At 34.9% G+C, this 20,695-nt stretch overlaps 1 protein-coding gene across 3 annotated transcripts in view; it reads right to left on the reverse strand.

Moving 5' to 3' along the window:
- PGAP1 (post-GPI attachment to proteins inositol deacylase 1) overlaps positions 1-20,695 on the reverse strand; it is a 75,056-nt gene that overhangs the window by 23,603 nt on the left and 30,758 nt on the right. For 2 of the 3 annotated variants that reach the window (XM_046019589.1, XM_046019590.1), the window contains 8 exons: positions 18,705-18,810; positions 17,442-17,497; positions 15,804-15,887; positions 11,436-11,482; positions 10,780-10,831; positions 5,694-5,771; positions 2,318-2,393; positions 103-176 (listed from right to left, as the gene is read on the reverse strand). In XM_046019589.1, coding sequence (XP_045875545.1) covers positions 103-176; positions 2,318-2,393; positions 5,694-5,771; positions 10,780-10,831; positions 11,436-11,482; positions 15,804-15,887; positions 17,442-17,497; positions 18,705-18,810 — 573 coding nt within the window. Of the gene's footprint in view, positions 1-102; positions 177-2,317; positions 2,394-5,693; positions 5,772-10,779; positions 10,832-11,435; positions 11,483-15,803; positions 15,888-17,441; positions 17,498-18,704; positions 18,811-20,695 lie in introns of those variants that run through there. The other variant, XM_046019591.1, reaches the window with a different exon arrangement.

The following is a 20,695-nucleotide window of genomic DNA, read 5'->3' on the forward strand; positions in this document are numbered from 1 at the left end:
GAGTTTGACCACGGAAACAAAAACAAGAAAAACAAAAGTTTATTTTGTTTGCTTAACTAAACTGAGGTAAAATCAAATTCTTGTTATAATCAGGATAATTACCTGTCCAAAGTTTAGAAGTTCTATATTATAAAACAGGCCACTTGTATTTAATATCACTTTCCTTGAAGACAGTCCTGTTGAATTGAAAGTACTGTATTACTTCGAATACCAGTTTTTAAAAGAGTACTGACTGCTTAACAATGTTTAACTAATGCTAATACATTTTTAATATTAAACAATAATTTATACGTTTTCATTTCTGTTTATGGAGGAGTGAACTCCTAAAAATCCTACCCTCTTTCAATAAACTCCAGACAACATTTATAATACATGTACTTTAAAAAGTCAACTACATATTTTCAATTTCAAACAGGTATGCTTTCTTGGTAGATCTTTCATTTTATAAGTCTTTAATCTCATCTTTTTTTTTTTTGAAGATTTTATTTATTCATTTGACACAGACAGAGAGAGATCACAAGCAGGCAGAAGGCAGGCAGAGAGAGGAGGGAAGCAGGCTCCCCACCAAGCAGAGAGCCCGATGGGACTCGATCCCAGGACCCCGAGACCATGACCTGAGCCGAAGGCAGAGACTCAACCCACTGAGTCACCCAGTTGCCCCTTTAATCTCCTCTTTAATGAGATGTGTGATTCAGACTTGTCATTTCTGTATTGTTCTGAGTATCTTTCTTACCCCCGCAAAAAGGTGGGTGAGGGATAAAAATCTAAAACAGTTTCTGCTCTGAAGTAACAGATTTTTTTTCATAAATGGATTATTAAAAAATATATATTTTAAGGATAGGCCATGTCAAAAGAGCAAGGAGCCAATCTAAAATGAGCTCTCAATATCCAAAGCTGGAACAACTTAAGCAAAAAAATGAGATGATAATATTAAATTATAATCCAATGAAAAAATACCCATGAGTCACACAGACATAAATAAAATTTGACTAAATAAATAAATGGAGAAGGGATAACTTTCCTTTCATAAGAATTCCAACAAATACAGAATACCAGTAATAACTGCCTCAGACTAGAGGAACCAATGGATGCTAAAATTAGTGGGTTATTTTGAAGATAAAAGGGTACTGAAACATTCTCAAAGTAGCTCCCCTAAGACATTTATTAAATACAAACAGGAAACAAATAAATTTACAGTGGAGAAACCTGGAAGCCACTACCTTAACCAAGTAATCAAGGTTATCATCATTATTAATTAGACATACTGATATCATGTGTCCATCCATAGGATACAATGAGAAGTATACATAGCTCTGGTGATATGCTTGCCAAAAATGTACACCTTAATCTAATCATAAGAAAGCATTAGACAAATCCAAGTATCTGATATTTTACAAAATAGCTTACAAGTACTTTTCAAAATATGTCAAAGTTATAAAAGACAAGGAACACCTGAGGAACTATCAAAGATTAGAGGATATGAACAGGACAAGACAACTGAATGCAATGTGGGAATGTGGAGAACACTGGTGGAAAAACTGATGAAAACCAAACAAAGCCTTAATTTAGTTAACAATTTGTACGAATAATAATTTCTTAGTTTTGACTACTGCATTTTTTACGTTAAGGTGAATGAAGGATATAGAACCCCGTGCTCTTTCTGCAACTGTTCTGAGTGCTCAAAATTATTTCAAAATAAAATTTAAAGGTATATTTAGTTACATGTATTTTACCACAATAAAAAAAAAAAGGGAAAAGTATATGGAGAAATCTTGAAACTTCCATAGGGCAGAGAGCAATTTATACCTTATAATAAACATTTTATTAAAAGGGCCAACATGTAGTATAAATTCATGGAAGACCACCACACACACACACACACACATACACACACACACACATACACACACACACACACACACACAATTACTTGCAAATGTATATGACCAGGGAGAAAGTTAAATTTCACCGCTCAGAAGATGACCTCTAGCCCACTATTAAAATAACAAACCACTGGAACATATGATATGGTTATTCTAAGAACTATACATGAAATACACAATATATAAAGTTACAGGCTCTTCATTATTGCAACTGACTGGCAAAATAAATAAGAACTCTGTTAAAAATAAAATTAATTCTTGGGATGCCTGGGTGGCTCAGTTGGTTGACCGTCCAACTGTTACCTCAGCTCAGGTCTTGATTTTGGGGTCCTGAGTTCAAGCCCTGTTCTGGGCTCCATGCTGGGTATGGAGCCTACTTAAAAAAAAAAAAAAAAGAAAGAAACTCTTAAGGCTTTCAAAATCAAAGTACTTACCAAAGGAAAAAAGATGAGTTACAGGAAGCTGAATGGATCGTGTCTCTTTTTTAAAGAATTCACAATCTATAAAAAACTAAATTATAAAACATTGTTTTTTTAGAAAAAAATAGAATTACATGTATAGTAAAATACCTTCACTTGATGTTTGAGTGGAAAATAAAAGTCCATAAATAAACCAGCTTTGGAGAAGTTATCACCTATCACATTCTCACTCTGGCTATACTTAGATGGCAATAATTACTCAAGGAGAGAGGTTAAGCTAAGAAAATTTGATGAACAAGCTTAACTTAATCATTAGAGGATCATCTGTACAACAGCTAATGTACAGTCCAGTTTCCTTCCAGTTAATTTCAGGTGTTTATAGAAAAAGGACTTTAAAGGATAGGTCAAAGCATTAAGAATCAAGGTTAACTCAAGATTAATTAGAGATTTAGATAAAAATCAATATTTTCATAATAAAAAATGATTTTGAATTTTAATTTTTAAAAATCCCATATTAATTATGTATCGCCAACACTCTAATTAGACTACAAAAGACTTGGAGGTGGACATACTGCCATTTATCTACAAATGGCTAAAGTTATTTGTATGAGATTATTTCAAGCTAAACAGTGATTAGAATAAATGGAAATAAAGGTTTACTACGTACGAAGCACAAAAAAAATGCTATCTTAAAAAAGGTAAAACTAAAATGTGACATCTGCATGATTACGATGTTTTGTAATGACATTTCTTATGTAATAACATTTCTACAGTGGCATAAGGAACTTTGCCCTAAGCTGACAGCAATAAGAATGGTTTCATTAGAATAATCTCCATAGACAAACCAAATTGCTTTGATCTACAGGAGCTGAAGAACAAATTAATCTGATGCCAAATTGTAGCTAGCAAGTAGACTGCTGTCTATAGGAAGCAGAAAGCCAATGAGGTCTATCCTAGGCTTTTCCAGTAAGTACACCTTGGATTGTGCTTGAAGCAATTGTTATTCTGTTTGCCTCTTGGGTGGATTTTTCGTTTCTTAAAGTCAAAAAAAGATGTGGAAAATGCTATCTGACTACAGTACACGTATTAGGAATAAAAGGAAAAACTTGTTAAGGGGATTTGCTTTTATCCCCCTTCTATACTTAAAAGGCCAACAATATCATCAGACATTTTCTTTATAGAAAACAGCTGTTACAAAGTTAGAACAATCATCTACTGAACAAGACTATTCATTATATTTTTACAAAGCACTTTTGGGTGAGACATTGCCTGAGACAGAGAATCAATTTTAAATCACTTTGTATAGGTATTCAAAATAATCTAATTTTTATTATTGCTTTAAAAATTTGGCTACTCCCTTTATGGAATAAACCCATACCCAAGAAAATAATTCGAGGGTCTGTCTCTTTCTAACAGAATTATTTTGTTTTCTGTCATCAAAAAATGCAAGTAATTTCATATTTGCCTTTTGAAAACTATATTATCAGTTGACTACAAAAAATTTTCAAGCTATCTATTTAAATATATGTATCCTGATGATGGGTTTTAACAGATATGTAGAAATTATAAAAGGCCTAAATTAACATCCTTGCCAGACTGGGTATGCAACAGTAGAGTCAGCAAGTGTTACTTTCCAAACAGCATTAAGACATATTAAATATTTATTCGGCTGCTAAGGCTGGCTATTTGTGAAAGGCTCATTAGTTTGTTGGAATAACGAGACAGGGCCTTTCCAAGCTTGGGATAGATGTTTAAATTCATTCAAAACCAACTTACCTGACAGAAAAACCCCTAAAGAGAGCTTTTAGAATTGAAGATGCTGAATTACCTTTCACTTGAGCTAAGCAAAACAAAACAATGTATTCATTATAAGGTACTTGTGAGATTTAGTCTTTGCGTTAACTCCCAACTACTTTCCCTTTTTCCTGTATCTTTAAAATTTTCCTAATGATTTTGCCCTCAAATCTCGACACTTTTCTCATTAAAGAACTATTTTTTTGAGCACTTATATGGTAGTTAGTTGCTAAAGGATGAGGATGCACAGTAGAATAAAATCTATCTGGTCTTAATCCCAAAGAATTCACAATATGGTTATGGTAATAGAGAGATAAACAAAATAGATTGTAATTCAGCATAATTCCTCCAAGAAGTTATAAACAAAGTGTCATGGAAGTAAGAAGTTATCTGGATGAGTCATGAAAAGGAGAAGAGGAACACTTAGGATAGATACTGAAAGATAAGTCTGTTAGGCGAAATGTGGAAAGGGAAGTAGAAGGTTTTTACCTCTGTCTTCTTGCTTCCCTCTCCTACAACTTCTCTCAAAAATCACCAACATTTTATTTCTACTCCCACTTCCCTAGCTCAAGCCCTCATAACCCTTTATATAGAATCTCCTCTGTTTCTAATCCATGCACACCATAAACAGATTCATCTTCCAAAATGGCTCTGATCCCATTTCTACTACAGTGAAAATCTTTCAGCTGCCTACTAACTCCTGAATTCTATGAAGTCCTAAATCTTCCAATCGAGGTCCTTGAGAGTATGGCCATGAACTACTTTCCCAGACTTTTCTTCCACTATTATCCTTCCCATGGTGGACATTTTTCAAAATTTCTATTTCCTTATTCACTGTTTCCATACATATCTCACACTTTCACACTTCCATGCTTGGATCTCATGGCTTCTTAGTCCCAGCAGTGCTGGACACTGTAACTTTCTGTAGTGTTGTTACTAATGACCACCTGGAATGTAGCTAATATAACTAAGGATCTGAATTTTATTAGTTTTAATTGCTTTTCATTTAGCCACATGTACCAGTAGCTCCCATATTGGACAGTACAGGTCTACAATGTTTATGCCACACATAAAAACTTTTAACTATCCTTTAAGGAAATTTAAAATATCACCTCATAATAAAGCCTTTCCTCATTCCACCATTCAGAGATATCTCCCCTTCTTAAACCTTTCATTTATTTGCTATATTCTAATTTGTAGTATATTTTGGGGTACCTCTTTTATTCTCACTCTTCCCTCTGCTTCCAAATGCTTCTCTCCCACTACCCAACAGTATGTAGTTTTTTGAGAATAGGATTCATGTCTTCCTCATTTGTTGCCTCCTATAATTCCTGGCACAGAGTCTTGCACATAAAAGGGTACTCAATAATTTTGTAAGATTAATACATAAATTATGTTCCCACTTTGAACACAGAGGCTTGGGTTTATTCTTCTTAGTTCGAGTTAGAGTAGATGATCTTAATGATTTAACAGTCTTCACCAAACTGGTCATTGTTTTAGATAAGCAGTATGTCAAAGAATTCATCAAAAAATAACTTAAAAATTTAGCATAAGTATCCACTAAATATTCTGATAACAACCTTAATCTATTTGTTACCTTACTTCCATGAATAGATGGTACATAAACAACAAGATGAGACAAAGATGGATAATCTTGAAGTCTTAACGTCAGAGACTAAAAAAAAAAGAAAAAAAAAGGACATAAAAAGCTGATTTTATTTCTAAAGGTATACAGAATTAAAACATGTTCAAAGAAATTATAAATACTTATTTCTTAATTAATTGGTCATAAAAAAACTGATTTCACACTTTATATTCAGTACCTCATAAAATACCCATGTTTATATTTTCAGATCAATAATCCTAAACTCAAATTCCTAACATTTTGTAAATATGGACTGCCAAAAATATTCCTTGAACTGTATCCCTTCATGTAAAACAAATGACATTTAATACTACATATAATTATTTTATATAATTATTTAGACTTGATATCTTCCATAATTTGTCCATTTGCTTTTTATAACATTATAATATGATTTCTACATACAACAAAGAGCATTCAATAGATGATGAATGAATGAATGCTAAAAATAATGGAGAGTTGCAACTTAATCTCAAATGATTCTGATCTAGCTGAAGCAGTAAAGAGTTGCTGTCTAATGATATATATGGTTATCCTCCCGTGGAACTTACTCAGTAAATGACATGAAGACACAATAAGACTAATAATGCACCTTATCAAATAAAAATCTATCTTTGGGGCACCTAGGTGGATCAGTGGGTTAAAGGCTCTGCCTTCAGCTCAGGTCATGATCCCAGGGTCCTGGTATGGAGCCCCGCATCAGGCTCCCTGGGAGCCTGCTTCCTCCTCTCTCTCTGCCTGCCTCTCCGCCTACTTGTGATCTCTGTCTGCCAAATAAATAAATAAAATCTTAAAAAAAAAAATCTATCTTTAAAATTAAGACCAGATCCTATAGTCTGTATTTTGAGGAATAAGTAGAGAAGAGACTGGTCTATTTAATGAAAAAGTACAGCACCAAATACAGCTTTTTTTTTTTTTTTTAAAGATTTTATTTATTTATTTGACAGAGAGACAGAGATCACAAGTAGGCAGAGAGGCAGGCAGAGAGAAAGGGGGAAGCAGGCTCCCCGCTGAGCAGAGAGCCCGATGCGGGACTCAATCCCAGACCCTGAGATCATGACCTGAGCCGAAGGCAGAGGCTTAACCCACTAAGCCACCCAGGACCCCCAAATACAGTTTTTAAATCCAGGGTTTTTTTTTTCTGGAAGTAGACATGGGGGTGGCAGTAGTTGTATGTGGCACCAATTTGTGTGTATTAAGAAATTTCTGCAGTGCATCTGGGCAGCTCAGTCGTTAAGCATCTGCCTTCAGCTCAGGTCATGATCCCAGGGTCCTGGGATCGAGCCCCACGCTGGTCTCCCCGATTCACGGGCAGTCTGCTTCTCCCTCTCCCACTCCCTCTGCTGTGTTCCCTCTCTCCCTGTGTCTCTCTGTCAAATAAATAAATAAAAATCTTAAAAAAAAAAAAAAAAAAAGAAATTTCTGCAGCCAGTTAACTTTCTCCAGTGTTCTTCAGGAACACCTCTGTGGGCAAGGTGAACAGAGGTGCTGAAGCTAAAGAACTACAAACCAGTGGCTAACAACCTGACCAGATTCACCGGTGAGTGTTTTTCTAACCTAGGAGGCTTCACCTCAACTTACTTGCCAAAGCCTCAGCAACAGACTTAATCCATTCTAATGTAAATTAAAAGGCCTTAACAGGGCCTCACAAATGAGACTGACAGGCAACTGAGACCAACTGAACAGACAGTAGACACTGTGAAAGATAAATAGAAAGAACCTTGGTTACTGTGTGGCTATCTACTAGCCTTTGTTATTTATTCTCAAAAATAGTTTTTTTTCCTCAAGAATTTATTTGTTAGGGGGCGCCTGGGTGGCTCAGTGGTTTAGGCTGCTGCCTTCGGCTCAGGTCATGATTCCGGGGTCCTGGGATCAAGTCCCGCATCGGGCTCTCTGCTCCGCAGAGAGCCTGCTTCCCTCTCACTCTCTCTCTGCCTGCCTCTCTGCCTGCTTGTGATCTCTAATAAATAAATAAATAATCTTAAAAAAAAAAAAAACTTTTAAAAAAGAATTTGTTAGGATCAGAATACTTTAAAAAGGTTAACAGTGTCAAAAAAAATTTCCTTATAAAGTTCCTATAAAGTTATAATGTCAGTAGAAACTTGACAATATAATCATATTCATGAACTCATTAGATTAATAGGTAAGATTAACATGAAGTTTGGAAATTTTTCAGTGTTTTAAGGGTAAAATGCACTTAATGATGAAACAACACAGAAAGGAAATCAAACACCAGGTTTTGATGCACATAGCAAAACTATGGTACTAAAATGATTAAGACAAAATGGCAACAAGTTAGTTTTCTCTTATCAGTTTTTTTTTTCAGTTAGTTATCTTTATAAATTTTTGTTTTTAACAATAAATCCATTTTGGCTTACCAAATTCCTGGCCTGTTGTGCTCTGTGTTTTCAGAAACTTCTTTACTGTACCCACGACAGAAAAATTCCGTATGACTGGTATTTAAAAACTGAATTTACGGGTGCTTTGCTGGAGTCTTCTATTTACTAACAGTTCAGTCAGCAACAACGCTAAGCGTGATATGAGTGTCACCTGACACTACTTTTGTTGCGATGTTATGAATATAAAATTCATAACATCTTTTCACTTTAACCTTTTCTTTCTCTTCAACTTGATTTCAAAATAACTTTGTGTCCTTTTTAGAAGTGGCTAACACATATAATTTTGATTTTCATTAAAATGGAGAAATTTATTTTTTATTAATTATAATCCTCTTCCACTATGAATACCTAAGATTGCAGAATATTGTAATCCTAATTTTCTAAACATCTTTTTCCCATCCTCCCCCCCTCTAAATTTAATGCTGTCTGGCAACCTCTTTCAGCATTCACTATAAAAAGCAAGCAGCAGGGCGCCTGGGTGGCTCAATGGGTTAAAGCCTCTGCCTTCAGCTTGGGTCATGATTCCAGGGTCCTGGGATCAAGTCCCACATCGGGCTCTCTGCTCAGCAGGGAGCCTGCTTCCCTTCCTCTCTCTCTGTCTGCCTCTCTGCCTACTTGTGATCTCTGTCTGTCAAATAAATAAATAAATAAAATCCTTAAAAAAAAAAAAAACAACAAAAAACAAGCAGCAGCTGGGTGCCAGGGTGGCTCAGTCAGTTGAGTGTCCAACTTTTGATTTTGGCTCAGATCATGATCTGCACATCTGACTCTTGATTTTGACTAGGTCATAATCGCAGGGTCATGAGATCAAGCCCTGTATCAGGCTCCCCACTTAGCGGGGAACCTGCTTGAGACTCTCTCTGTCTGAAATAAATAAATCTTGGAAAAACAAAAGTATAAGCAGCTGGAACAGCTTGTTCTGCTGTTCTGACAGCTGTTTCTTACATTTAGAAGAAATAAAGCAGGGTCTAGAACTAGATTAATACATTGTTGAATCTTTGAGATTAAAAATATACATAAGGATTTTATTATTTAAGAGGTAACTTTTTTTTTTTTTTAAATATTTTATTTATTTGACAGAGAGAAATCACAACTAGGCAGAGAGGCAGGCAGAGAGAGAGGAGGAAGCAGGCTCCCTGCGGAGCAGAGAGCCCGATGTGGGGCTCGATCCCAGGACCCTGAGATCATGACCTGAGCCGAAGGGAGAGGCTTTAGCCCACTGAGCCACCCAGGCGCCCCAAGAGGTAACTTTTTAAAAATAGGAGCAAAGTAGCATTCTATTGGGATTTTAATCATTTATTTCTTCCTAACTCTTAAATTATAGATTAGATAGGATATACTATCGAAATTGGAAATTTAAGGAAAGATTTATGAATGATTATCATTAAGTATATCATACACTTTTGTTTTGCTCCTGCCTAAAAGGCTGGGATAGAATCAGTGATACACATTAAAAATGCTCATATGAATCTAATCACTTTCCTACAATGTTTATCTCTTGAATACAAAAGCTATATGAATGAATATACACAAAATAAGGACTGAGGTGACAGAAAATATAATTGCAAACACTCCAGAATCCAGCGTGAAGTAACTTGCAATTATTCATTATATCATCGTTCCTCTCTGTGAGTATAGTACAGAGTTGACCATACAGATAAATAACAAATAACTGAACTAGACTGGACTGAAAGATGACTGGGACCAACCAGATTGGCTTCACTTTCAAGTTTATGAGACTAGTATTCATCATGAAAAAATATCTGAAGACTGAAAATTATCACTCCTGGTATAAGATTATGAGTTATAATAAACACAACTTAGAAATCAGAACATGGGGGCGCCTGGGTGGCTCAGGGGGTTAAAGCCTCTGCCTTCGGCTCAGGTCATGATCCCAGGGTTCTGGGATCGAGTCCCGCATTGGGCTCTCCGCTCGGCAGGGAGCCTGCCTCCCCCTCTCTCTGTGCCTGCCTCTCTGCCCACTTGTGATTTCTGTCTGTCAAATAAACAAATAAAATCTTTAAAATAAAAAAAAAGAAATCAGAACATGTATTTTCCTCAAATTTTAGAACTGATTTATTTTCTCAACGATATTAATGTCTTGTAAAAAGACTTACCTATCAGAGTTACTTAAGGAAATCACAAACAATTATTAAATAAATCCCATGGAGTACAAGATAGAGTTATCCAAGTATCTGACCACAAAGTGATGTTGAAATAGATCCAGAAAATTACTTTGCATCTCTTTGAGAGGCTCACTTTCCTACTGTAGGTCCTCTCCCCAAAACTCAAACTACTACCCTTCTATTTTAAGATAGATCATTCCAAACATACCCTTAAAATAAATTTTTAAAAAATTTATCTAGCTCTTGATATGACGTTATAATATACGGATTAAATTTTATTTAGAGGATTGTTAACTTACAGTTATCTCTGCACGTTAAAGAAAAACACTGCATTTTATTCTCCATTAAAATGTATTTCCAGAGAAAATATTTTTAAACTGTATGTTAGCAAATCTCAAGTTCATTTAATATATAAATGAATTAACACAAGACCATATTCTAAAATACTAATAGACTCAAGAATTCTTTAGGAGTTTTTCACCTGAATATTAAAATTCTAAAGCCATAATTTACCTTAATTGTTGGCAGCAGTTCAGCTTTCCATGATAAATCAATCCCTTGCCGGCTTTGAAATGAATATGAAGTATAATTAAAGGACAAATATATTAAAACATTATAAATTATAAATAAGCTTCAGAAGAAAAAGTTACCGCCTACAGACCTATCAGAGAAAGTTCTAATGACAAAGTCCAGTAAGTGTAATCCAATATACTCTTATCCATACAGTCCTTTTGGATACAAAAAAATTGTTTTTCCTAGAAACCATTTCAATGTTTGCAAATAACTACTGATATGTTAATTTCCTTTATTTTTCATTCTAAAATCAATGCTATGATAATGTACTGTAGCAGCAAAATGAACTTAAGAATGTATGAAGCTTTCTAAAAAGTATGATTTATGAGTGCCTGAGTGGCTCAGGTTCTTGATTTTGGTTCAGGTCATGATCTCAGGGTCATGGGATCGAGCCCCCTATCAGTCTCTGCACACAGCAAGGAGTCTGCTTGAGATTCTCTCCCTCTCCTTCTCCCTTTGCCCCTCCCCAGTACCCCTGGTTCCCTCTTTCTCTCTCTCTCTCTCTCTAAAATAAATAAATCTTCAATAAGTATGATTTGAAATTATTCATATTGAGAAAAATGAACAATTGAGGCCCTTAGGTTCAAAAGACTTACCACATAGAAGTGCTATTTATGCAGCCAAAAATCCAACTATTTGTATCCTGTTGATTAATAACACAAAGCACACTAAATATTATAGAAAATAATTCTGTAAAATAGGTAGCTTAACATTTTACTGTTATATGATAGAGTTAATAGGCATGATGGAAACATAAAATAGCATTATTTAGAAACATTTGCAAGCTGTTCTCAAAAGTCATATAGGTAAAGGGCAGGTAAAGAAGTCTAATGTCAGTATAGATAGGTAAAGCAAGTAACCTAGAGCAGCAGTCAGAGAAAGAGTGACCTCTCCATAGCATACTGGTTAAGTAATTTTAATTTCTGAACCAACGCCTACAGAGTTCAGCAATGTCCATGCTTTAATTAGGTAGTTACATAGTAAAGTAACTAAATTTTAAGTAAATATAGAAGATGAACAACTAGTAGTCGACTTTTATACACACAGAAAAAAAAAATCCAGAGTCAATTAAAAATAGCAATTAATCTAAGTATATCTTAACGTTTATCATTTGAGTTCTCATTTGATTATCAGGCAAAACTTCTGTGCAACTGAGAATGTGTCTGGATTGGAGCACAACTGCAAGGGCTCAAGACAAAAGCTAGTTATTACTTTATTACCACAGGAATGTCGCAGAGATGGTACTGGTATTTTAACAATATTACGTATCTATATTCAGTCATTTAAGAGCAGTATGACCAAAGACCTTCACTGCAACTTTTTTTTTTTTTAAGATTTTATTTATTTATTTGACAGAGATCACAAGCAGGCAGAGAGGCAGGCAGAGAGAGAGGAGGAAGCAGGCTCCCCACAGAGCAGAGAGCCCCATGTGGGGTTCAATCCCAGGACCCTGAGATCATAACCTGAGCCGAAGGCAGAGGCTTAACCCACTGAGCCACCCAGGTATCCCTTTACTGCAACTTTTTTTTTTTTTTTTTTTTTTTTTTTTTTTTTTTTTTTAAAGATTTTATTTATTTATTTGACAGAGAGAGATCACAAGCAGACAGAGAGGCAGGCAGAGAGAGAGAGAGGGAAGCAGGCTCCCTGCCGAGCAGAGAGCCTGATGCGGGACTCGATCTCAGGACCCCGAGATCATGACCTGAGCCGAAGGCAGTGGCTTAACCCACTGAGCCACCCAGGCGCCCTTTACTGCAACTTTTAAGGAAGAAATAAGAATGATATTCCAAGATCTGAAGATCCAACTACTAAAACCCTATACCAAGATATAAGAAGGTAAGAAACACTGCTCATATTAGCTACATAAAACTTTCCTTAATAAACAGAGAGGATAATGAAAAAGAAATCAATCCTTTTATCCAACTAATATTTATAAAGTCTATTCTAGAGCCATGTAATTATGCCACGCCTTCAAGGAAAAAAATGATGAATGAGGCAGACATGGTCTGCCCTCATGAAGGTTAAATACAACTTGAAGACATTTTCCAAGAATACAGAAAAGAAAGCTGAAAGGAAATAAACAAAAAATAATGTGGAATTTGTCTGCTCTTTATTTCTGGCAAAATACTTGTATGACTTCTATATCAGTTAACTGTGTTTCCCAGAATAATGTGACATTATAAAGCAAGGCAAAAGAAAAGATCTGCATAGCTTAGACAAGGAAAATCTAGTGAGCTTTCAAGTTCCACCCCACTTTTGTAATGGGTTTTGCAGCTACTAAGGGAGCCTGTCTTCAAGGACAGCCCTTAATATGAAAGGTGTCATTATTTTATACTACTTATACTTCCATGTATAGGGAATTTTGACTTATTCATCAAAAAATTGAAAAACACCATGTTGATATAATCTGTAAGGTGTCAAAAGAACAATTTCAGGTCATTTAGCAAGCATCACTAACTAATTATAAAAATAGTACTGAAGGGGCACCTGGGTGGCTCAGTGGGTTAAGCCTCTGCCTTTGGCTCAGGTCATAGTCTCAGGGTCCTGGGATTGAGCCCCGCATCAGGCTCTCTGCTCAGCAGGGAGCCTGCTTCCCCCCTCTCTCTGCCTGCTACTCTGCCTACTTGTGATCTCTCTCTCTGTCAAATAAATAAATAAAATCTTAAAAAAAAAAGTACTGAAAATCTTAGAAAAAGTCACTCAAGAATTGCCAACTAATTCCTAAAGTATACAGAAAAGAAAATGCCACTTGGTCATAAAATTTATATAATAGATCTAAAGAGAAACCTATCTATAGTAAAAAATGATGCCCTCAATAGGTGAAAATCTGATTAGAAACTTTATATAGGATAGATCATGCTACCACCATCTGCTAAGTCTTTATGTCTCTAAAGTGGAACAACCAGATACTGTGTATCTCTGGTTAAGTACACAGTTCTACTTATAAAACATTCCTGTGTCAAAAAAATTAGTGGCAATTAATTTAATTTAAAAAATTAATCAAGATTCTAAATCTAACAACCAGTTTACAGAAAACATAAGGGATAGAAATACATGTTAAAAGATACCACAAGGGGCGCCTGGGTGGCTCAGTGGTTTAAGCTGCTGCCTTTGGCTCAGGTCATGATCTCAGAGTCCTGGGATCGAGTCCCGCATCGGGCTCTCTGCTCAGCAGGGAGCCTGCTTCCCTCTCACTCTGTCTGCCTCTCGGCCTAATTATGATCTCTCTCTGTCAAATAAATAAATAAAATCTTTAAAAGATACCACAAGAGGGGCGTCTGGTGGCTCAGTAGGTTAAGTGTCTGCCTTTGGCTCAGGTCATGAACCTGGGGTCCTGGGATCGAGCCCTATCAGGCTCCCTTCCCAGTGGGGAGTCTGCTTCTCCCTCTCCCTCTCCCTCTGCCCCTCACCCCCATGCTCTCTCTCTCCCCCCTTGCATGTACTCTAATACATTTTTTTTTTTTTAAAGATACCATGAGATTAGTCACCTAAACCCAGAATGCGGGAAATTCTGTAGAGCATATAACCCACTTGCTTGAACAAATAAATGGCATGGAGGAAAAGAGAGGGGGCTGTTATAAAAGAAACTTGGGATCCATGAATCAAATATAACGTGCATACTTTCTGGATTCTGATTCACATAAACTAACTCAGAGAATTTAACTGAACAGAGGACAACTGAACGTGGATTGGATATCACATGATATTAAGGAATTAATAACTAATTTTGTTGGATGAAATAATGATATTATAGTTAACATGCACAATCCTTATCTGCTAGAAAGCATACTGAAGTATTTAAGGATGAAATGATAAAATGCCTAGAATTTGCTTTAAAAATCCTTCAGTCAAAAAAAGTGAAAAAGGGATAAATAAAAATGGCAGTGTTGATAACTGTTAAAGCTATGTGATAGTTATATGAGCTTTTATTATTATATTCTACTTTTATATGATTGAAAACTTCTGTAATAAAAATTGAAAAGATTTTTAAAACTCACCACATAACTTTCTGCTAATTAATACCTATGGACCTTAATTATAGAAAAGGGATCCCCCAATAAGCCACATGGAGAATCTGAACTTTGGCAAGGATTTTTCTCACTATAATACTGACATTCTGATTTGGAATTTAGTATTAAGTGAGTTTGGATATTTTAAGCCAACAGTCTAAGGGCCAGATTCTCTTGAGATAAACTGCCCATTCAGATTTTAGGCAGAGAGATGCTAGTCTCTGTGAGAGATGCAAAACTTTGGTCATCCCACTAAAATTAGTATTCATTAGCACCTAGCCCATAATGCCTGTCTATCATTTCTATAGACTTTACTATATATCAAATGGCAGTTATCTACCAATTAAGTGACAGATTCTAGTTCTAAAGAATACAAATAACCCAACAAAAGAGAGAAGAAGAAAGAAATTATGAAAAACACAAATACAAAGTGAAGAAACTTGGGAAATGGCAAAAAAAAAAAAAAAATTAAAAAAAAAAAAAATCCAGGAAGAGGGAAGAGAACCCAAATGGAGAAAAAGGTCCTGAAAGTAAGAAATGCTGACAAGTAATTATTAAAAAATAAAAGTAAAAAAAAAATTACTTAAATATTCCAAATATAACAAAGGCATGCTATAGCATGCGACACGTTTTTTGACAATACCTGATAGTAGGTATTCATTAAAAAGAAATAAAAGGGATATTTGAACTGAATTCCTTCATCCTAAAGAATGTAAGTAAGGTAGAAAAACAGGGTGAAAGACCTGAACTAGAGCCAAAAGTATAATTTAGAAGTAAATTATCAGTTACAGAAATATTTTGATTAATACTTTTCAATCAAAACAGTTTTAGACAAATATTTTTCAACTTATTAGATTTAATAATAGTTCATAGCTAAAGAAGAGATCTTAGATATTAGTTGAATCTTAAAAATAAAGTAGACCTTTAGATTTACATAAAATGTACCAATTATCTTACCAGCATGGTGCTCTGACAATAGACATGAGTGTAGATTTTTCTATGATTTGCAAGAGGAAATGTAAAATATATCTTATCAGATTCCTAAAAAAAAAAAAGGAAAACATAATAAAACTATTAAGAGTAGATAATTTCATCATTTAAATATACAGATAAAGAAAAAATTATTCTAATGTTATCATTCTTGGTGTTCTTGAGGTATTCTCCAATATTGTTGGAGTGGGAAGAAGATACAGATCTAAGTCAGGGATATCAGGGACCCTGCAGTCTTGAGTATGTCTTAGAAATAGCAGTATAAAGGCATGTTTTTTGTTTAGGTTTGAGTTTTGGCCTAATGATCAACATAAAATACATTTCTTAGCTCTGTCCACCGAAAAGGTCTAGAAATGCTAACCCACTAGTCATAAACATCTCTAGTGTCCAAATTATGGTTTTTAGACACCATTTCCCAAATAACAGAAAGAGCTCCTTAGAGAAAAAGGTGATTCAAGGTCTGCGGCAGGAAATATACAAAATGAACTTAAACATCTTCTCATATTAGGTAGTGAAGAAACTATCAAAGAAAGACATCTAAAGAGTAGCTTTACCAAAAGGATTCAGAAGCCTAACTTGAAATGACTTCCACTAGTCAAAGACAGAAGAATTTTAATATTTTAGATGGAAACATGTTTAAAAGATGAGTTCATAATAATACTAGGAAAATAAAACCCCAAAACCGTTTATGATCACCAATGGAGGAGGTTTGTGAGCCAACTCCCTATTACTGAAAACCAGTAAATACAAGATCCAAAGACACAAGCAATTTTTAATTTTTTCCTTTCCTGCTATGTTCCACTTTTGATAAATTTAGTAGATACGAAATTTCCCAATAATGTTTCAGTTAATAAAAAAATAACTGAATTAGAGTACCACCATTTTTGCATCCCCTAAATGAATTAATGACTCTAGGCACACTTCATCAATAGCTGTTAACATCACAAAAAAAGAGACAGTCTAGCCAGAACAAAAACTGAATATGATCAAGCAAATGAATCTGATCCAAGTATTTCGTTACAGAAAAAGAGTAGACAAAGGAATATACTAAATGGTACTGAAGGAATGCAATCAGCAAAGTCAAGACTGTATGTGACTCTATAGGACAAATGACTTGTTTTTTCAACAAATAAGCTTCAAGGAAAGAAAAGGGGTAGAGGAAGTACGAGAGATTAAAAGAGCAATAAGAGACATATCAACAAATGACAATATGTGGATATTATGTGTATTCTCATTTAAAAGTGAGAAAGAAAGAAAAAATTTAACAGTTATGATAAAACTGTAGAACTGAACACTAACCAGATATTAAGGAATTATCATTTTTTTAATGTGGAAAAATACATGATTATCTTTTTAAAAGAGTCTTTAACTTTTATTTATGTATTTTTTATTATTATTATTTTTTAAGTAGGCTCAATGCCCACAAGGAGCCCAATGCAGGGCTTGAACTCACGACCCTGAGATCAAGACCTGAGTTGAGACCAAAAGTCGGACGTTCGACCAGCTAAGCCACCCAGGTTCCCCAAAAGTCTTTAATTTTTTAAAGATAAATACCAAAATGTTTTTGAAAAAAAAGTTTTTTTAATCTATTGATGGTATACTTACATTATAAGCCACATAGGTCCATTTGGATACTTTCACTGGAACCCACATAGATGTCCCTAAGGTAAAGGAAATGAGTTTGGCTTGCTTTTTAAATATTAAACTATTCCTTTTATTGAATGCTCATGAAATACTTCTCAATTACAAAAGGATTTGAAAAAGACGTGATTTCCTGAACAATGGCTATTTTAAAATAAAAGCCTGGTAGTGGGTATCACAGAGGGCACATATTACATGGAACACTGGGTGTGTTGCATAAACAATGAGTCTTGGAACACTGAAAAAATAAAATTAAATTTAAAAAAAAAAAAGAAAAAATAAGAAATCTAGTAAGATGTTATCTGTGCTTATCACTGCTAGCATTCACATCAAGTAAAGCTTCTTTTTTTTTTAAGATTTTATTTATTTGACAGATAGAAACACAACGAGAGAGGGAACACAAGCAGAGAGAATGGGAGAAGGAGAAGCAGGCTTCCCACCAAGCAGGGAGCCAGATGTGGGGCTCAAACCCAGGACCCTGGGATGGTGACCTGAGCCGAAGGCACACGTTTAATGACTACACCACCCAGGTGCTCCCCAAGTAAAGCATTTTAAATTTCTATGGTGCCTTTCCTCAAGGGAAGTATCAATAAAAAAGAAATTATTTTCCAAACTGAATATAACAGCTATTATATTAACAGCGAATGATACGCTGTTAAACCAAAAGAAGACTGAAAAATGACTGATACTGAAAACTTTAGTCAAAAATAATTATAGTATTTTATGTGACTGTCAGGAAATAGCAACAAGTAACTCTAACTTTAAAACTTTGTACTTGTCAGGTTATTTTCAGCACAAAATTTTTATCAGCAACATCTCATAAAACTGTTTCTCTCCTTTTTCTCTTCCTTAATCAAGAACCTAAGAAACCACCACAGAAGCATAAGAAATAACACAGAGGACATGGGGAGATGGAGAGGAGAAGGGAGCTGGTGGAAATTGGAGGGGGAGAAAAACCATGTGAGACTGTGGACTCTGAAAAACAATTTGAGGGTTTTGGAGGGGCGAGGGGTGGGAGGTTGGGTGAGCCTGGTGGTGGGTATTATGGAGGGCACGTATTGCATGAAGCACTGGGTGTGGTGCATAAACAAAAAAAGAAACCACCACAGAGAAATTAATAAAACATAATAAAATTATAGTAGCTAAGTACCACAGTTGCAAAGACTTTGCTAATAAATTTACCTAAAAATAAAACTTGATTTAAAATAAAAACATGTTATTACCAACCTGTTAAATCAGAAATTATTGCTGGATTTTCCTCAAAGTGTTTTGATGGGTGTCTTATAAAGTGGTGATTCAAGACTGACAATTTCTTCTTGGGATTTTGAGTTATCTAGAAAGAACGATACATTTTTGTATCTTTTAGTATCCATTGTGATAGGTCAATGAAACTTTGCATCAAGTAACAACACAGTAAGAGACAACAGTGACTTACTCTGGGCCAGGCACTGTTCTAAGTACTGAATATGTTATTAACTCATTTAACCATCACAAGAGCTTTCAGAGATAATGACCCTTTTATTTGTATTTTTACCAAGAAACTAAAGCACAGAGATATTAAGGAACTTGCCCAAGGTCATACTCCTATTAACAATCTTGGCCAAGATTCAAACTCAGGCAGTCTGGCTCCAGAGCCCAGACTAGTGCCTCTTAAATAACAGTTAAGAATAAAACATACAAAGGTGTATAGAGTCAGATGAGAACAACACACTACTTTCCAAATTCAGACCAGTGCCAATCCCACAGCAAAAAATTAACTGGTCATTAGAGAAAATATGAATTGCCAATTGCCCTTCCTTGGAAATTACTTTGCTTTACCTTGTCTTACTTACTTTCATTGTGTCTAAATATCCTTTCTTTCATGAAATGAAAATGAGAGCAGACAACAGGATTTTTTGTTGTCTGTTTTAAAATATCCTAACACAATAAATGTCTGCAACTTTATACCAGTTTCTCCCTTAAAGAAATAAAAAAGTACTTGGATCTAAAACCCATTCAGAATCTACCACTATTCAACTCTCTAGTTTAAGCACTGAGGAGGTCCTACAGGTAAGTCCTACAGGTAGTATATATACTACCTTATATAAGGTAATTCTAACAATAATTGTTATATTATAACAATATAATGAGAGAATGACAAAGAAATGACAGTGAGGACCCAGGTCTAGTAAATCTTTTTAATTCCTTAGGAAGTCACCCAGCATTTGCTTGAACATTAATTTCTAACTTGCTATTGTGAAAGATAATACATTCCAATTGTAACAACTCCTTTGAGGAGAAAGCTCTGTCATATTTAGAGCAAATATCTGACTCCCTATTACTTTGATATGTAAGTTAGGTGCCAGCCATTCAAGAAATTGAAGACTGTTATATCCCCCATCCAATAAAACATTTCTTTACAGATTAAATGACTTCAAAAATATCAACTGTTTTTCACAGAACTGTCTCAAACTCTTCATCACCCTGACTGCCTTCCCTGGATAAACTCAAGTTTGTTAACATCCTCCTTATAATACAACATGCAAAACAGAATATAGTTCCTTAGATACCGTGTAACTATAGTAGAAGGCAATAGAAACTTTATCCTCATTGATACAAACATGATACTTCAATCAACTCAATCTAATATAAAACTAGTTCTGACTTTTTTTAAAAAGTAGCCACATCTGTTTACAATCAATTAAATGTAAAAGGTCCTTTTTTGCCAAGATTTAGCTAACTCAGGACTCTTCCATCCTTACTCACTCTCTAGGAAATCCATCCACTCCTAAGTTTTTCAGCTACGTCTTATATGCTGATAACCATCAGAAATTATTCTCTAATTCTGATTGCTCTGTGCCACATGTTTGGGACTAATTATGCGGAGTTATAGTTGCCCTGTATATATGTTTGCTTCTCTTCCTAATATCTTCTCTAGGGATAGCAATCACAGCCTAACTTTTTATTGTCTAATATCTAGTCTAGTCGATTATACACAGTGAGTTTGTGAAACAGAACTCAGTTTTGTATTTTGATTCTTAACAATATTAGTTACCAAAAATTCTCATTTGTCCCTTAAAATGTGTCTGTAAATTACTTATCTATCCAGAACTGTATTTATTATACACCAGCATTAAAAATTCTCTCATTTTAGGTTTTAATGGAAAACAAGATTTATTAAAATTAGTTTTATGTAGTGTGTCAATTATACCTCAATACAAAAAATTGGCTTCTGCACA

The sequence above is a fragment of the Meles meles genome, chromosome 9 (genome assembly GCF_922984935.1).
Source record: "Meles meles chromosome 9, mMelMel3.1 paternal haplotype, whole genome shotgun sequence".
Lineage (NCBI taxonomy): Eukaryota > Metazoa > Chordata > Mammalia > Carnivora > Mustelidae > Meles > Meles meles.